The following is a 12,692-nucleotide window of genomic DNA, read 5'->3' on the forward strand; positions in this document are numbered from 1 at the left end:
CTTAAGCTTTCTCAACCAGGATCTTCTAATGACCGATTCTTCTCCACGGACAGAGAGCATGCTGCTCAATTGAAAATAAGTCAAAAGACCAAATTATGTATGTGAATTATGTGTGTGTGAGAGAGACGGTGCGCATGCACTTGTGGGTGAGGGAGATTATTCTGCTGACAAATGTGAAAAACTATCCTTGCTTGCAGTTTTACTATTTGTTACTAATTAAGGTAATTCTTAGGCATAATCACAACTCTTACATTGGCTGTGGTTGTCTGCTAATTGTTAAAAAGTGTTCTCATTGCCCATATAGTTACCTTTATTTTAAGTACTTCTTTAAATTCATTTATAACGTATTAAGCCCTCTTAATTTTTATTGTATTTGTTTAGATTTTTAAACTATTAAGATATTGACCTGAAATTTATCTTTAATTATAAAAGTTAATTCAAAAACACATTTTAAAATAAAAATAGGTAGGCGAAGTAATCTGATTCCAGTGGAGAACAGGTATTTTTTAAAACTTTAAAAGTATACATTTATGCAGAAAATGACTTAATTATAAATCATTATTTTAAAAATCTTGAAGATTATGAGAAGTGTTGTTATTCACCCTATAACAGGATTAATTTAAATGGTAGAATCTACTATGTAGTAACTTTACATTTACTACATATTAGTTATGTATCATTAACTTCTGTTCCTACATCCTTCCAACCTTTTTCTCCCTCCATATTTCCTTTCCTTCCCTTCTCATTTCTCTCAAATGTTCATATAACTCCAAAGGGACAAGACACTGAGCTAAGTCTTATAAAGTTTGAAAAAAAAAAAAGAAAAATTCAGAGTGATGATGAATAGAAAGTGAGGTGAAGAATTCATTTTAAAAATGCTGTGTGAGAGATACTTGTAGACTGTTCATGTGAAGCTGTCATCCATGCTATCAGAAATACCAGCCTATAGTTCAGGAGAAAGACATAACTGTTAAAAATTAAGGTTAGAGACACGACTATATATGTAGCAGTTGAAATCCCTTAGAATAAAAAGAATGTGTAAAGAAGAGTACTGTATAGAATGATCCTCATGTATCACCTAAGAAGAGAGATGGTAAAAGAGGCCCCAAATGGGAAACTGAGAAAGAACAGTCAAAGAGAGAAAGGAAGACTGGGTAAAACATATGTCATGGAAACCAAGGACAATGGTATTCCCAGAAGAAGAACCGGACAACAAATAAGTTGGATGTGAATGGACGGATGAATGATGTCACACATTGCAGATTCGTCAAATTAGGCATAAACTACAAAGTGTACTTTACAAATGAGTAGACCAATGCCTCTTGAAGAAAAAAGCAGAACGTGGTAGATAGAAGAATGAATTATAGGGGAGAGAACTCAAGGCTGGATATACTCAAAAAGTATTTGGTGTGACTTTGTGTTCCAAGAACTATGCCACGTGCAGGCTTTGAAAGGTTAATAAGAAAGATCATGACACTGGTCACACAGAACTTACAGTCTGCTGGTGGAGAAATATCTTTCAATAGCCAAAAATTAAATCTTCTATGAGCTCTTACAGGAAGTTTTGTAGGAAGACATGTCAGGGGCTAATGACATCTAATTGTGATTTTAAGGTTGAGTAGGTGTTAGCTCTGTGAAGATGACAGAAGTGTTACAGACCTGCATTCAGTGAACTGAGCAGCATTCACTGTGGAGCCTAGTGTGGTACAGAGGAGAGTAAGAAGATATTAGGTAGGGAAGTTAAAAGGAGCATATTGAAGAGGGCCTCTAAAATCAATTTTTAAAGTATGGATTTGATTCTGACAGCAGTTCAACACCATTAAAGGAAATTAAAGGAGATCTGGAGTGTTCAGATTTGTATTTCAGGCAGAAAGCAGATAAACTCAAGTTTTTAAGTATTAGCATAATTATTAACTTAACCATTATTTACTCTAAGTAAGAAATTGAGTTAACAGGATTGGTTGATGACATGGAACCAAGAAGAGTAAAGGATGGATGTTGGTGTGGGTTGGCCAGCTGGGCTGTGTGGACAGCAGTGTCCTTCCCTCAGAGAGGGAACAAAGGTGGCGGAGTTCAGTCTGGGGCAAGTTGAGTCTGACAGTGCCTCTAAGGCTTCCAAGTAGAGATGTTAAGTAGTCAGATGTAAAAGTCCAGATCTCAGAGAGTGTCTGTATTACAGATACAGATTGCAAGAATTTGTATTAATGGCAGCCATGGGAGTAGAAGAGTATGGAGTTCAGGTTGGAGATCATGAGTTTATAATGGTGGCAATCTGTCTAGTTGTCATTTTCTTCTGTAGAACTTTCTATCTGTGGGATAGGTGATGATAGAGAGATGCAGGATTCATCCCAAGTAAGGGTGTTGCCAAATAGGAAGAGCAGTGGTGCAAAGCAGTTGAGAGTATTGACAAAGGAGTAGTTGAAATTGCAGATCCTGAAATCTAAGCTGGATAGTGAAGTTAGGAAATAAAAGAGTAGGCGGCTAGGTGCGGAGGCTTCTGAGAGGTGTAAGGACTTGAGATTCAACTTGGTCGATGGATTGAGAATTAGGAATAATTGAGTGAAAGAGCTAAAAGGATAGAGTAGGTGTCAGAAAGTGGACTAAATTTATAAATTAATAGCAGAAATGTTCCAGGTGATGAAAAGGAGGCAGCCTCTGATGGAGAAAGAGATGAGCGCATCAAGGAACTGAATAGCCAGGTGTTGAAACGTGTGAATATTGAGTTCATACAGAGTGATGACAGGTCTTTGTGTGAAGAGGAAGGATAAAAACAAGTACCAAATTGTTCTGTGAATGGTAAAAGAATGACAGGTTCACAGATTGTGGTAAGAAAGAAAAAGAGAAGTAAATTGGTGGCATGAGCCTCAGCGGAGTAGACTTTCTTGGGGGTGCTTGAGCAATGACTGGAAGCCGCATTGGGGATGAGGAGGACTCTCAGCCTTCAGCTCCCAGGAGCGTGGAGAACAAGCATTTATCACTTGATAATACTGCAGCCAAAAAAGTGAGGGGATAGTTTGGCCAACATATGTGCACTCAGCCTCTTTGAAAAAAAATGTGGGTAGTCAGTATTCATTTTGAAGGTTCCAAGGAGAAGCTGGGGGCCAATGGGGAGATAGGCTGTATACTCCAGGATAGGTAACATGACTGTTTCCTAGTTCACATTCCTGGCCTCTGTCCTTTCCTACATGTTATGTGCCTGATGTCTTTGCATTCTGTTCAGCATCTGAGATGTCAAAGGTGGTGAGGCGCAAATGACCGGGTTAAGTTTAAACTTGGTAGGTGCCTTCATTTTTTGGTGCAAGATGTCAAAATATCTATACCATATCACCTTCTTTTTATGCCCCTCTGAAGATTTTATAATTAAGTTTCTGTCTGTGAAAATGGAAAGTCTGCTGTTAGGTATTTATTTTACATCTTAGAATTGACTTTTAATGTGGTGTTGATATGTCAACCTCAAGTGCTAAATGATTTCCTTGTGCTGTTTGGGAATCTTTTTTTTTTTTTAACATGTCAAGTGTTAGGGAAATTTTATGTGAAGTGAGTATAAAATAGTATTTTTTTCTTTAATCTTTCAGTACCACCAAATATTTATGCTTCTGGCGAACTTGCACAGCTTACCGTCATTGAGGGGCACCTCGTTAGTCTACTGTGTGAATCAAGCGGTATTCCACCCCCAAATCTCATTTGGAAGAAAAAAGGTCAGTTTTCATACTTTGACATTTATGAAATTAAATATAAATATTAAATGAATTTATATTTTATTTGACAAGCATGTCAGCTTATTAACAGACTTTCCTGGGGTTTGCATTCTGAAATACAAGACAGCGTAATTGCTTTATGTTACTTGTGCCGCAGAGGCTACTGCTACACTATCAAGCCGAAAATCTTCAGTTTTGAGACTAACTGCTCCCAAGAAGAAATTAATTTTCTGCATTGATCCTTTTTTAAATCAGATGCATTATAAGGCAGCTGTAATGATCAAGAATCCACCATTCAGTGAACTATTTTCTTCTTTAAAATAAGTTTAAAAATTATTCTCTAAAGCAGACATTTTTGCTGTACTGATGGCAGTTTTGTCCTCCATTAAAAAAATTAAGTAAATAAATTAATAAACCTAATTATTTTGGGGGAGGGTATAGCTCAATGGTAGAGTGCATTCCTAGCATGCACAAGGTCCTGGGTTCAATCCCCAGTATCCCCATTAAAAAAATTAAGCAAATAAGTACTTATGGCAGTTTTGTAATGTAAGATTGAATTCTGCAGTTAAACAGATTTTCAGTTATTTATCTACAAATATCTGTGTCCACTAAATATCAGGTCATCTAAATTTTAGCTCATTTAAAAGGTAATTTTTGTTTTATTGAAATTTTATTTTGCTTTACTATGTACATTTTGTTTTACTGAGTATGTTTTCTTTTAAATGCAATAGTGATTGAAAGAAAAATTTCCCAAAGATAATCTTTTCATCCTCCTGCTCCTCTTGCCTCTCTCTTCCTCCTCCTCCTCTTTGCATAGGATGGTTATACAGTATCATCTGCCTTTTCAGTACATGAACTAGGAAGTAAATAAATCAGTGTATACACTCATCAGCGTATATTCACAAAATGCCTTATCGTTTTGCTTCGCATTCTACCACTTGCTTTTCTCTGCAGGCTCCGCGGTGCTGACTGATTCTGCAGGGCGAGTCAGAACTCTATCTGGAGGCAGGCAGTTGCAGATTTCAATTGCTGAGAAATCTGATGCAGGGCTCTATACATGTGTGGCGTCGAATGTTGCGGGAACCGCAAAGAAAGACTACAGTCTGCAAGTTTTCAGTAAGTTCTTGATTAGACAGGCTTTGACACAGTTTAAAAAAAAAAAAATCTTTCTATCCTTCCCTTTTACTTTTTCTTCATAGCTTTAAGAATCATTCAGAGTAGTATGGTAATGATATACAGTCAGCCCTTCATATCCATGGGTTCCATGTACATGGATTCAGCTAACTGCAGGTTGAAAATATTTTAAAAATTCCAAAAAGTTACCAAAAGCTAAACTTGAATTTGCCATCCACCGGGCAACAATTTATGTAACATTTACATTGTATTTACAACTATTTATTTAACATTGACATTGTATTCGGTATTAGAACTAATCTAGAGAAGATTTAAAGTATAAAGGAGGATGTGTGTAGGTTATATGCAAATACTGTTTCATTTTGTATATAATGAACTTGAGCATCCTCAGATTTTGGTATCTCATGGTGGTCCAGGAACCAATCCCCTGTGGTACCTATCATAAGACCCACAAATTTAAATTGTGCCGACATGTAAGAGAGCAGTTCCTTATTCCTAGTGATATCTATTTAGCAATACAGCTGTCCAGTCTGCATCAGCTTGCTGTTGGCAGACACATCAATGTGGCTGTAATTTGTTGGGGGCAAGACAGTTGACATGTGGAAAGGGCAGGATGGCTTTGTGCCATGGGGTATATTTACAATATGTAAAAATATCTCATTTTAAAGTATACTAAATTTATATGTTTGTAAAGTACTTAGAATATTTACAGTGTCTCATTTAATCTTTACATGAGCTGTGAAAAAGAAAAAAACCATTGCCTCCCTTTTGTATGTATGGAAACTTAAGCCCAGGGAAGTTTCCAGGACCAACTGAAGTCACATGGCTTGTTTGTGACAGTACTGGCACTCAAACACAGGATTACTAACACTGGTCCATTTTCCTTCCCACACACATATGTATTTGAGTTGGTTTAATCTTCCTTCTCGGAATCAGTATCGATGAGGTGAATTCGGCTGCAGAGTTACAGAATCACTGGCCATCATGGCTTAAACAAGCAGAGATTTATTTTCTCACATAATAAGAAGCCTGAGGTTGGCAGTCACTGAAGTTGGTCAGCTCCTTGCTCTTATCAGGTCAGGAGATGTAGGAGTCTCCTGGTCCTTCCTTTGCTGTGTTTGTAGTATCAAGTCCACGTTGAAGGCAAAAAAGGGGTTGGGGTGTGTGGTATCTTTCCCTTTTACCGGGAAAGCAAAAAATCTCTGAAACCTGCCCGCTTCCCTCACCCCTACCAGCAGACCGCCATTTAGATTTTTTAGGCCTGCAGTGATTCATGTGGTCACCTTAATTTTCAAAGAAGACTGAAAAACAGTCTCAGCTTTTCCAACGTCTGTAGGGAAAAGTGAGAGGAAGAGGGGAATTGGTAAAAGACGTTGGACCATTAGCTAGGCTATCATATCTGCTTCAAACTGTATATAGCACAGGGAACTATTATTCAATATCTCGTAGTAACTTACGATGAAAATGAATATATGTATGTATATGTGTGATTGAAGGGTCGTGCTGTACACCAGAAATTGACACAGCATTGTAAACTGACTATACTTTAATGAATAAATAAATAAATATTTTTGAAAAATTAGTGCGAGGAAGATTTCTATTGATTAGAACTACAAATGGTAAGTTTGGATATTTGTATAATATCTCAAAATCAGGGAAAGTAGCTGACACCACATTTAGTATATCAGTAGCTTTATTTGAGGTATGAGCCCATTTAGAAACATTGCAGAAGAAGTCCACCTCTCGATACAGCAGTGCCACGGCCATTAATCCTAGGCCTTTTCTTTAGTAGCTAATTTTTTGACATCAGAAATGAATTTAACTGTGGCTGACGGAGATTCCTATATAAGACTAAAGGCCAACATTTCCTATTCTTTTTTTTTTTTTTTTTTTTTTTTTTCCCAGCTCGACCAACTATATCTGACAGTGGCAGCCACCCTACTGAAATTACAGTAACTCGAGGGAAGAGCGTTTCCTTGGAGTGTGAGGTGCAGGGTATTCCTCAGCCGACAAGGACCTGGATGAAAGACGGCCGCCCCTTGACCAAGGGAAGGGGAATGGAAATCACGGCTGAAGGTCGTATCCTTCAGCTGAAGAACATTCATGTGTCTGACACAGGACGCTATGTGTGTGTCGCTGTGAATGTGGCAGGAATGACTGACAGAAAGTACGACGTAAGTGTGCACAGTAAGTATAGAGAGGCTCGGTAAGTCTACTCACTGGCTGACACAGTCCGTAGCATCCTGGATGAGACACAGGCTTTGAGTGTCGAGTCCCTTGTTTCTCCCTCTGTGCCGCTTCTTTAGACCAGTCTCATCCCTCACTCTCCTCTGCCGGAGCTCGCATTTCTTACATTGCTGAAATAAGTATATATTGGATATTCTTTTAGGAAAGCACATAGTAACGTAGATGATTATCTTCTTCAAGTCCTTTTGATCCAGTGCTATCCCAAGTAATATTCCTTGATTCTATGTTTTCCACATTAGCTGCCTTGGACAGTATAAACCTACGTTCCTTAGACTTTACTGACTCGGCATTAGTTGGGCGTGAGTTGCGCTGAAGTCAGCTTTAAAATTCTAAGTAGTGAGCTATAAAAGTCAATAGGAATAGACTAAACATACATATACTCAGGGACACCTGTTTGTATGCATGTAATCTGAATTGCAGTTTTTAAATGTATAAAATGAATGGTAAACTTAATAGACACAGTCTTATAACTTGAATCCAGTTAGAACATACGCAGAGTCTGGTATTAACATCTTATGGTTTGCAGCCAATGTGTGAGCCAAAGCTAAAGATTGAAAAGGAATCAAAACTTTGTTAGATTGTTTTTAAGTTTAGGATTAGAATTATTTGTTAGAAAATCCTGTTAAAAATCTTATTTTTAACAACAAGCTGTTTAAGATTTGGTGTTTGATGTATATTAGCTACTCTCCTTTCTCATTTACTTCGTTTTGTCTTACAGCCCCTCCAAGCATCATAGGAAACCACAGGACACCTGAAAATATTAGTGTGGTGGAAAAAAACTCAGTGTCCTTAACTTGTGAAGCTTCAGGAATTCCCCTGCCTTCAATTACCTGGCTTAAAAATGGGTGGCCCATCAGCCTTAGCAGTTCTGCGAGAATTCTCTCAGGTATTAGAAATTCTCATTGCCTGGTAATCTGGTTAGCTTCATATGGCCACAGTTTCTCCTTAATCTCTCATTTCTGCATGCTTAATTTTTCTTTTTGATGCTAGCTACTTACTATAATGCCCAATGATCATATTAAGAAAAAATGATTTAGAAGAATATCAGAAGCTATATGATAATGGTGAAAATCTCTCAATATCTCTAGATCCTTTTGAAAAAGAAATCTTGGCCCCTGCTTATTACTTAAATCATAGGGATGTCAGAGCTTTCATGGTATAATGAGTACCAACCAATTTGAAAAGCGAGGAATGGAAGGAAGTACTGAAACAAACCAGAGTCTAGAATGAATCATGTTGTAGAAACCATAACCAAGTGTTTCAATTTGTTCATGACTCTAATTTGAGTGAGTTTTATATTTCCAAGCTGGGAAGGTTTTCTGTGAGCTAAGACTTTATCATTATTGTAGAAAAGATATTTAGTTTATTCCTCATCTAATTATGTAGGAAAATCTATCAGCTTATCCTTATGAATCAGTGCAAGTGGAGAGAGAGGTGTCTTGGGGCATGCAGGAATCCGCACTCAGCCGCTTTCAGTAATGACTTGGACACAGACTAAGAAAACAGTGTTGCCAAGTTTGTGGGTAATAAAAAGCTTGGATACTTAGAAGAATACCTAATGTGTTGAATGAAGGCATCCACATTCAAACATACCTCACTCTGGAACTTTTGAAATAAGCCTAATAATATGAGAGTTAAGTAAATTGCACTTACATTCGAAAACCAGTGATGAAAATGAGGGTGAGATACAGCTTCAGAATTCTTTATACGAAAAGATCTCTGAAATGTGTTAGTTATTCGGTATGTGTTAACAGGGTAATGTGTTTATCAAGAAAACAAGTGCAGTGTTTTCCCACATGAATAAAATATATTTTCACCAATAAAACTAGTAAAAGACCAGTTGTACTCTGGACTTAACTTAATCATTAGGATGACTAGAAGGGTTTATTTTTACAGTATTTTCAAAGGAGGATAACCATGATGGCAAATGATTGAAAATAAGTTACATGTCTGATTGTATTTAACCTGGAAAAATAAACCTTACATAACCATATAACTACATAGTGAAAATTACATTTAAATACTTGAAGAGCCCATGGTGTAGATAGAAAAAGATTGTGTTGGTTCTGTCTAGTTCCAGAGGTTAAAAGCCATGCCAGTGTATGGAACATTCTAGGGACATTTTGGGTCTGAATATAAGTAACTTAAAAATTTTATATTATTTAAAGTCAAGATGAGCTATTTTAAGAAGTAGTGAGCTCCCTGCCCCTAAATTTGTTCAAGAAAAGTTTTTCCCACTTTTTCTTTACTTATTTTATTTTTTTTGGAAGTATAGTCAGTTTACAATATTATGTCAGTTTCTGGTGTACAGCATAATAGTTCAGTCATACATATATATACACATATATTTGTTTTCATATTCTTTTTCATTATAAATTACTACAAGATATTGAATATAGTTCCCTGTGCTAAACAGTATAAACTTGTTGGTTATCTGTTTTATATATAGTAGTTAGTGTCTGCAAACCTCGAACTCCCAATTTATCCTTTCCCACCCCCTTCCCCATCCCTGGTAACTGTAAGTTTGTTTTCTATGACTGAGTCTGTTTCTGTTTTGTAAATAAGTTCATTTGTCTTTTTTTGTTTAAAGATTCCATATGTAAGTGATATCATATGGTATTTTTCTCTCTCTCTCTCTGGCTTACTTCACTTAGAATGGCAATGTCCAGGTCTATCCATGTTGTTGCAAATGGCATTATTTTATTCTTTTTTATCGCTGAGTAGTATTTCATTGTATAAAAGTACCACAGCTTCTTTATCCAGTCCTCTGTCGATGGACATTTGGGCTGTTTCCATCCCTTGGCTATTGTAAATAGTGCTGCTGTGAATATTGGAGTGCATGTATCTTTTCAAATTAGAGTTCCCTCCAGATATATGCCCTGAATTCCCACTTTTGAAGACTTTTCCAGAAAAGATACTTTTCTAGTGTTTGAAGTAGGTCTCAATATCCTGAGGTTCCTCTGATTCTATAAATAAGGTCTTAATGAGGAATGTAATTGGTGTAATTATTATATTATTGCCTGTAATATTAGATTTATGACCTCAGGCAAGTTATTTAGCTTTGCTAACTTCAGTTCTTCACTTGTAAAGTGAAGATAGTAATATTTGCCTCTTGGGCATTTTTGTAGGGATGAATTCAGTTAATGGATGTAAAGCAGGTAACACAGTGCCTGTTCCTATCCACAGCATCCAGTGTATGTTTATTGTTATTGCCATAGACAACCTGGTAAAAAATTTGGGTCTCCCTATCCTGGGAAGCTTTCCTATTTCCTATAATGCTTTCATTTTCCTAGAACTCCCAGCATCTGTTGATCTTAGGGAATGCATACTGATGGCAGAAATGTTATTACAATTTGAATACCAAAAACCTGAACACATTATTTCTTCTCTTGAAATTATCCTTGTATTGGGGTTGTTTTTTTTTTAAATTCTCAATTGCCAAAAAAGTAGGAACTCTTTTTAAATATTATAACTACATCAAGGCTCCTAAAAATGGAAAAGGCAAGACAGAGTGGTGTCCTCTGGCTTACTGTAGATTTCCAGAAGTATTTTAGTTTTACTGTGTAGTTTTTGTTTTGCTTGACTAGCAGCTGAAGATCCCTGAGTGAACAGAGTAAAAGTATTTCACCTCATGGCATTGCCAGAGGAGTCGTTCCATTTTAGTCTGAGCATGTGTGTTATGCAATCAGTGACTGAGAATCAGACGAATGGCATATGACTTGCTTGTTCCTTGGTTGGCTGCACATTTCTGTTTCATTAATATTAGGCCTCCTGGGACTCTAAGGAAAGCTTTTTTGAAAGCAGTACTTTGTTGAAGGCCCAATCATTGTTAAGAACTTATCTGCCAAGCTAATAAGATAGCTGCTATAAAAATTTAATAGGTACAAGAAACGTCTCCATTTAAGTATAACTTACTCAGACCCCCTTTTGTCTTTCACTGGAATAAAGGAGAGGATGAGGAAACAAAGAGAAGAGGAAAAAGCACAAGCTTTATGAGGCTGAGGTTTGCAGAGCCAGGAATGACTCATAAAAGTTGTATTGTTTTAATATCTCTACTGGAATCATACTATGGTCTCACTAATCTGAAGTAGCAGTGAATGCTCGAATCCTTTCCTAATTAACATAAGTTTTGTGTGTTTTTTTTTTTAACGTGTTGAGAGAATTTCTGTATTCAATTTTGCTTACTTGAATTCAGTTGGGAAAAAAAAGACTGAATTTAGATACTCAATTTTGTTTGTCTCGATAAGATACTACAAAGTTCACCTTTCAGTGGGCTGAGGATGAGCAGGTTGCTTATAGGAAAATCTCAGGGACAGCCTGTTGTGTTTATAAAAACAGAAAGCAGATGGAAACTCCTAATGAATTCAGATCCAGGTGAATATTTACATGAAAATTTCACATTTAATTATTTTTTTAGGTCAAATTCAGGGTACTACACAAAAATACAGCAACTAGAAAATTATTACAAAGTCTAAGATATGACTTACATTTTTCTCTTTGAAATTACTTTGCCAATGGCTTCAAGGACTCTGCTCTCTCTCTCAATGTCTCTCTTCATTCTCTGCAGGCTTTGTTTCAGTCTCATTTGCTAGTTCCTCTTCCTTTGTCCTTCAGCAGAGTTTCCTTCCAGATCACACCCTTCAGCATATCAGAGTTTCATCCGCAATCTACTGGCATATTTCTTCGTTGCATAGAAGTTCCAAATATAAAGAGTAACAAAATCAGAGTTGCACTAATGAGTGAAGTGGCCCTCATAAACTTTCATATAAATAATTCTATGAATTCCATGAAACTCAGTTGAAAACTGGTAGGCTTCATGGTTTTGTCATTTCTTGTGTATTGACGTCACCCCAGTCTGGGTTGTTGGTGTGGTCTTCTTTCTAACGTTCCCATTTCATATGTTCAATGGCAAACTGGGAATCCTTTCCTAAACATTCTGTCACAGTTGTTTTTCTAAAGTACAAATCAGATCATGACTTTTTTGTTGTTTACGTACTTCCATAACCTTTAATGAACACAGTAAAGTCCAGATTCCTTAGCACGGCATTCAAGGGCCAACAGGATCTGGTCATACTCCAGCTAGTCTCATCTCTGTTTTCTCCACCTGCTCTGTTTTAGGTACCACAACTCACATCTACTGTCTGCTCTATCTCCTCACTCATATTCCACCGACAGTGGTGTCTCTTGACTCCTCTATGTGTTAAAGTATACTTAACTTTCAAGGTCATATTCAGATATCGCCTCTGTGAAACTCCATTTCTTGGTTGCTATCACCTAGGTTTGTATTTCCTCTTTTAATCCATTGAACCAGCAAAATCTTCTGAATTATCTGTTGTGTATAGGCTTAAAACATGCGATTAAAAAAAAAACTTGACATAAATGCATTTTCAAAGCCTTTGAAGTGTATTGATTAAATTTTACCTAAATTGAGCATTCCGTGGCATCTTGTAATGTTACAGATTTATTTCTGAGTCGTCTGGTGGTTTGCTTTTTCAGGAGGTAGGACTCTGCGGTTGATGCAGACAAGAGTAGAAGATGCTGGCCAGTATACTTGTGTCGTAAGGAATACAGCTGGTGAAGAAAGAAAAATCTTTGGGCTTTCAGTATTAGGTA

At 36.8% G+C, this 12,692-nt stretch overlaps 1 protein-coding gene across 5 annotated transcripts in view; it reads left to right on the plus strand.

Annotated features, from left to right (window-relative positions):
- Window positions 1-12,692, plus strand: part of HMCN1 (hemicentin 1) — a 399,863-nt gene that overhangs the window by 268,173 nt on the left and 118,998 nt on the right. For all 5 annotated transcript variants that reach the window (XM_074351803.1, XM_074351799.1, XM_074351801.1 and 2 more), the window contains 5 exons: window positions 3,576-3,698; window positions 4,653-4,814; window positions 6,738-7,019; window positions 7,798-7,965; window positions 12,576-12,689. In XM_074351803.1, the coding sequence (XP_074207904.1) occupies window positions 3,576-3,698; window positions 4,653-4,814; window positions 6,738-7,019; window positions 7,798-7,965; window positions 12,576-12,689 (849 nt within the window). The remainder of the gene's footprint in view (window positions 1-3,575; window positions 3,699-4,652; window positions 4,815-6,737; window positions 7,020-7,797; window positions 7,966-12,575; window positions 12,690-12,692) is intronic.

This window comes from Camelus bactrianus, chromosome 23, assembly GCF_048773025.1.
Source record: "Camelus bactrianus isolate YW-2024 breed Bactrian camel chromosome 23, ASM4877302v1, whole genome shotgun sequence".
NCBI classification, from domain to species: domain Eukaryota; kingdom Metazoa; phylum Chordata; class Mammalia; order Artiodactyla; family Camelidae; genus Camelus; species Camelus bactrianus.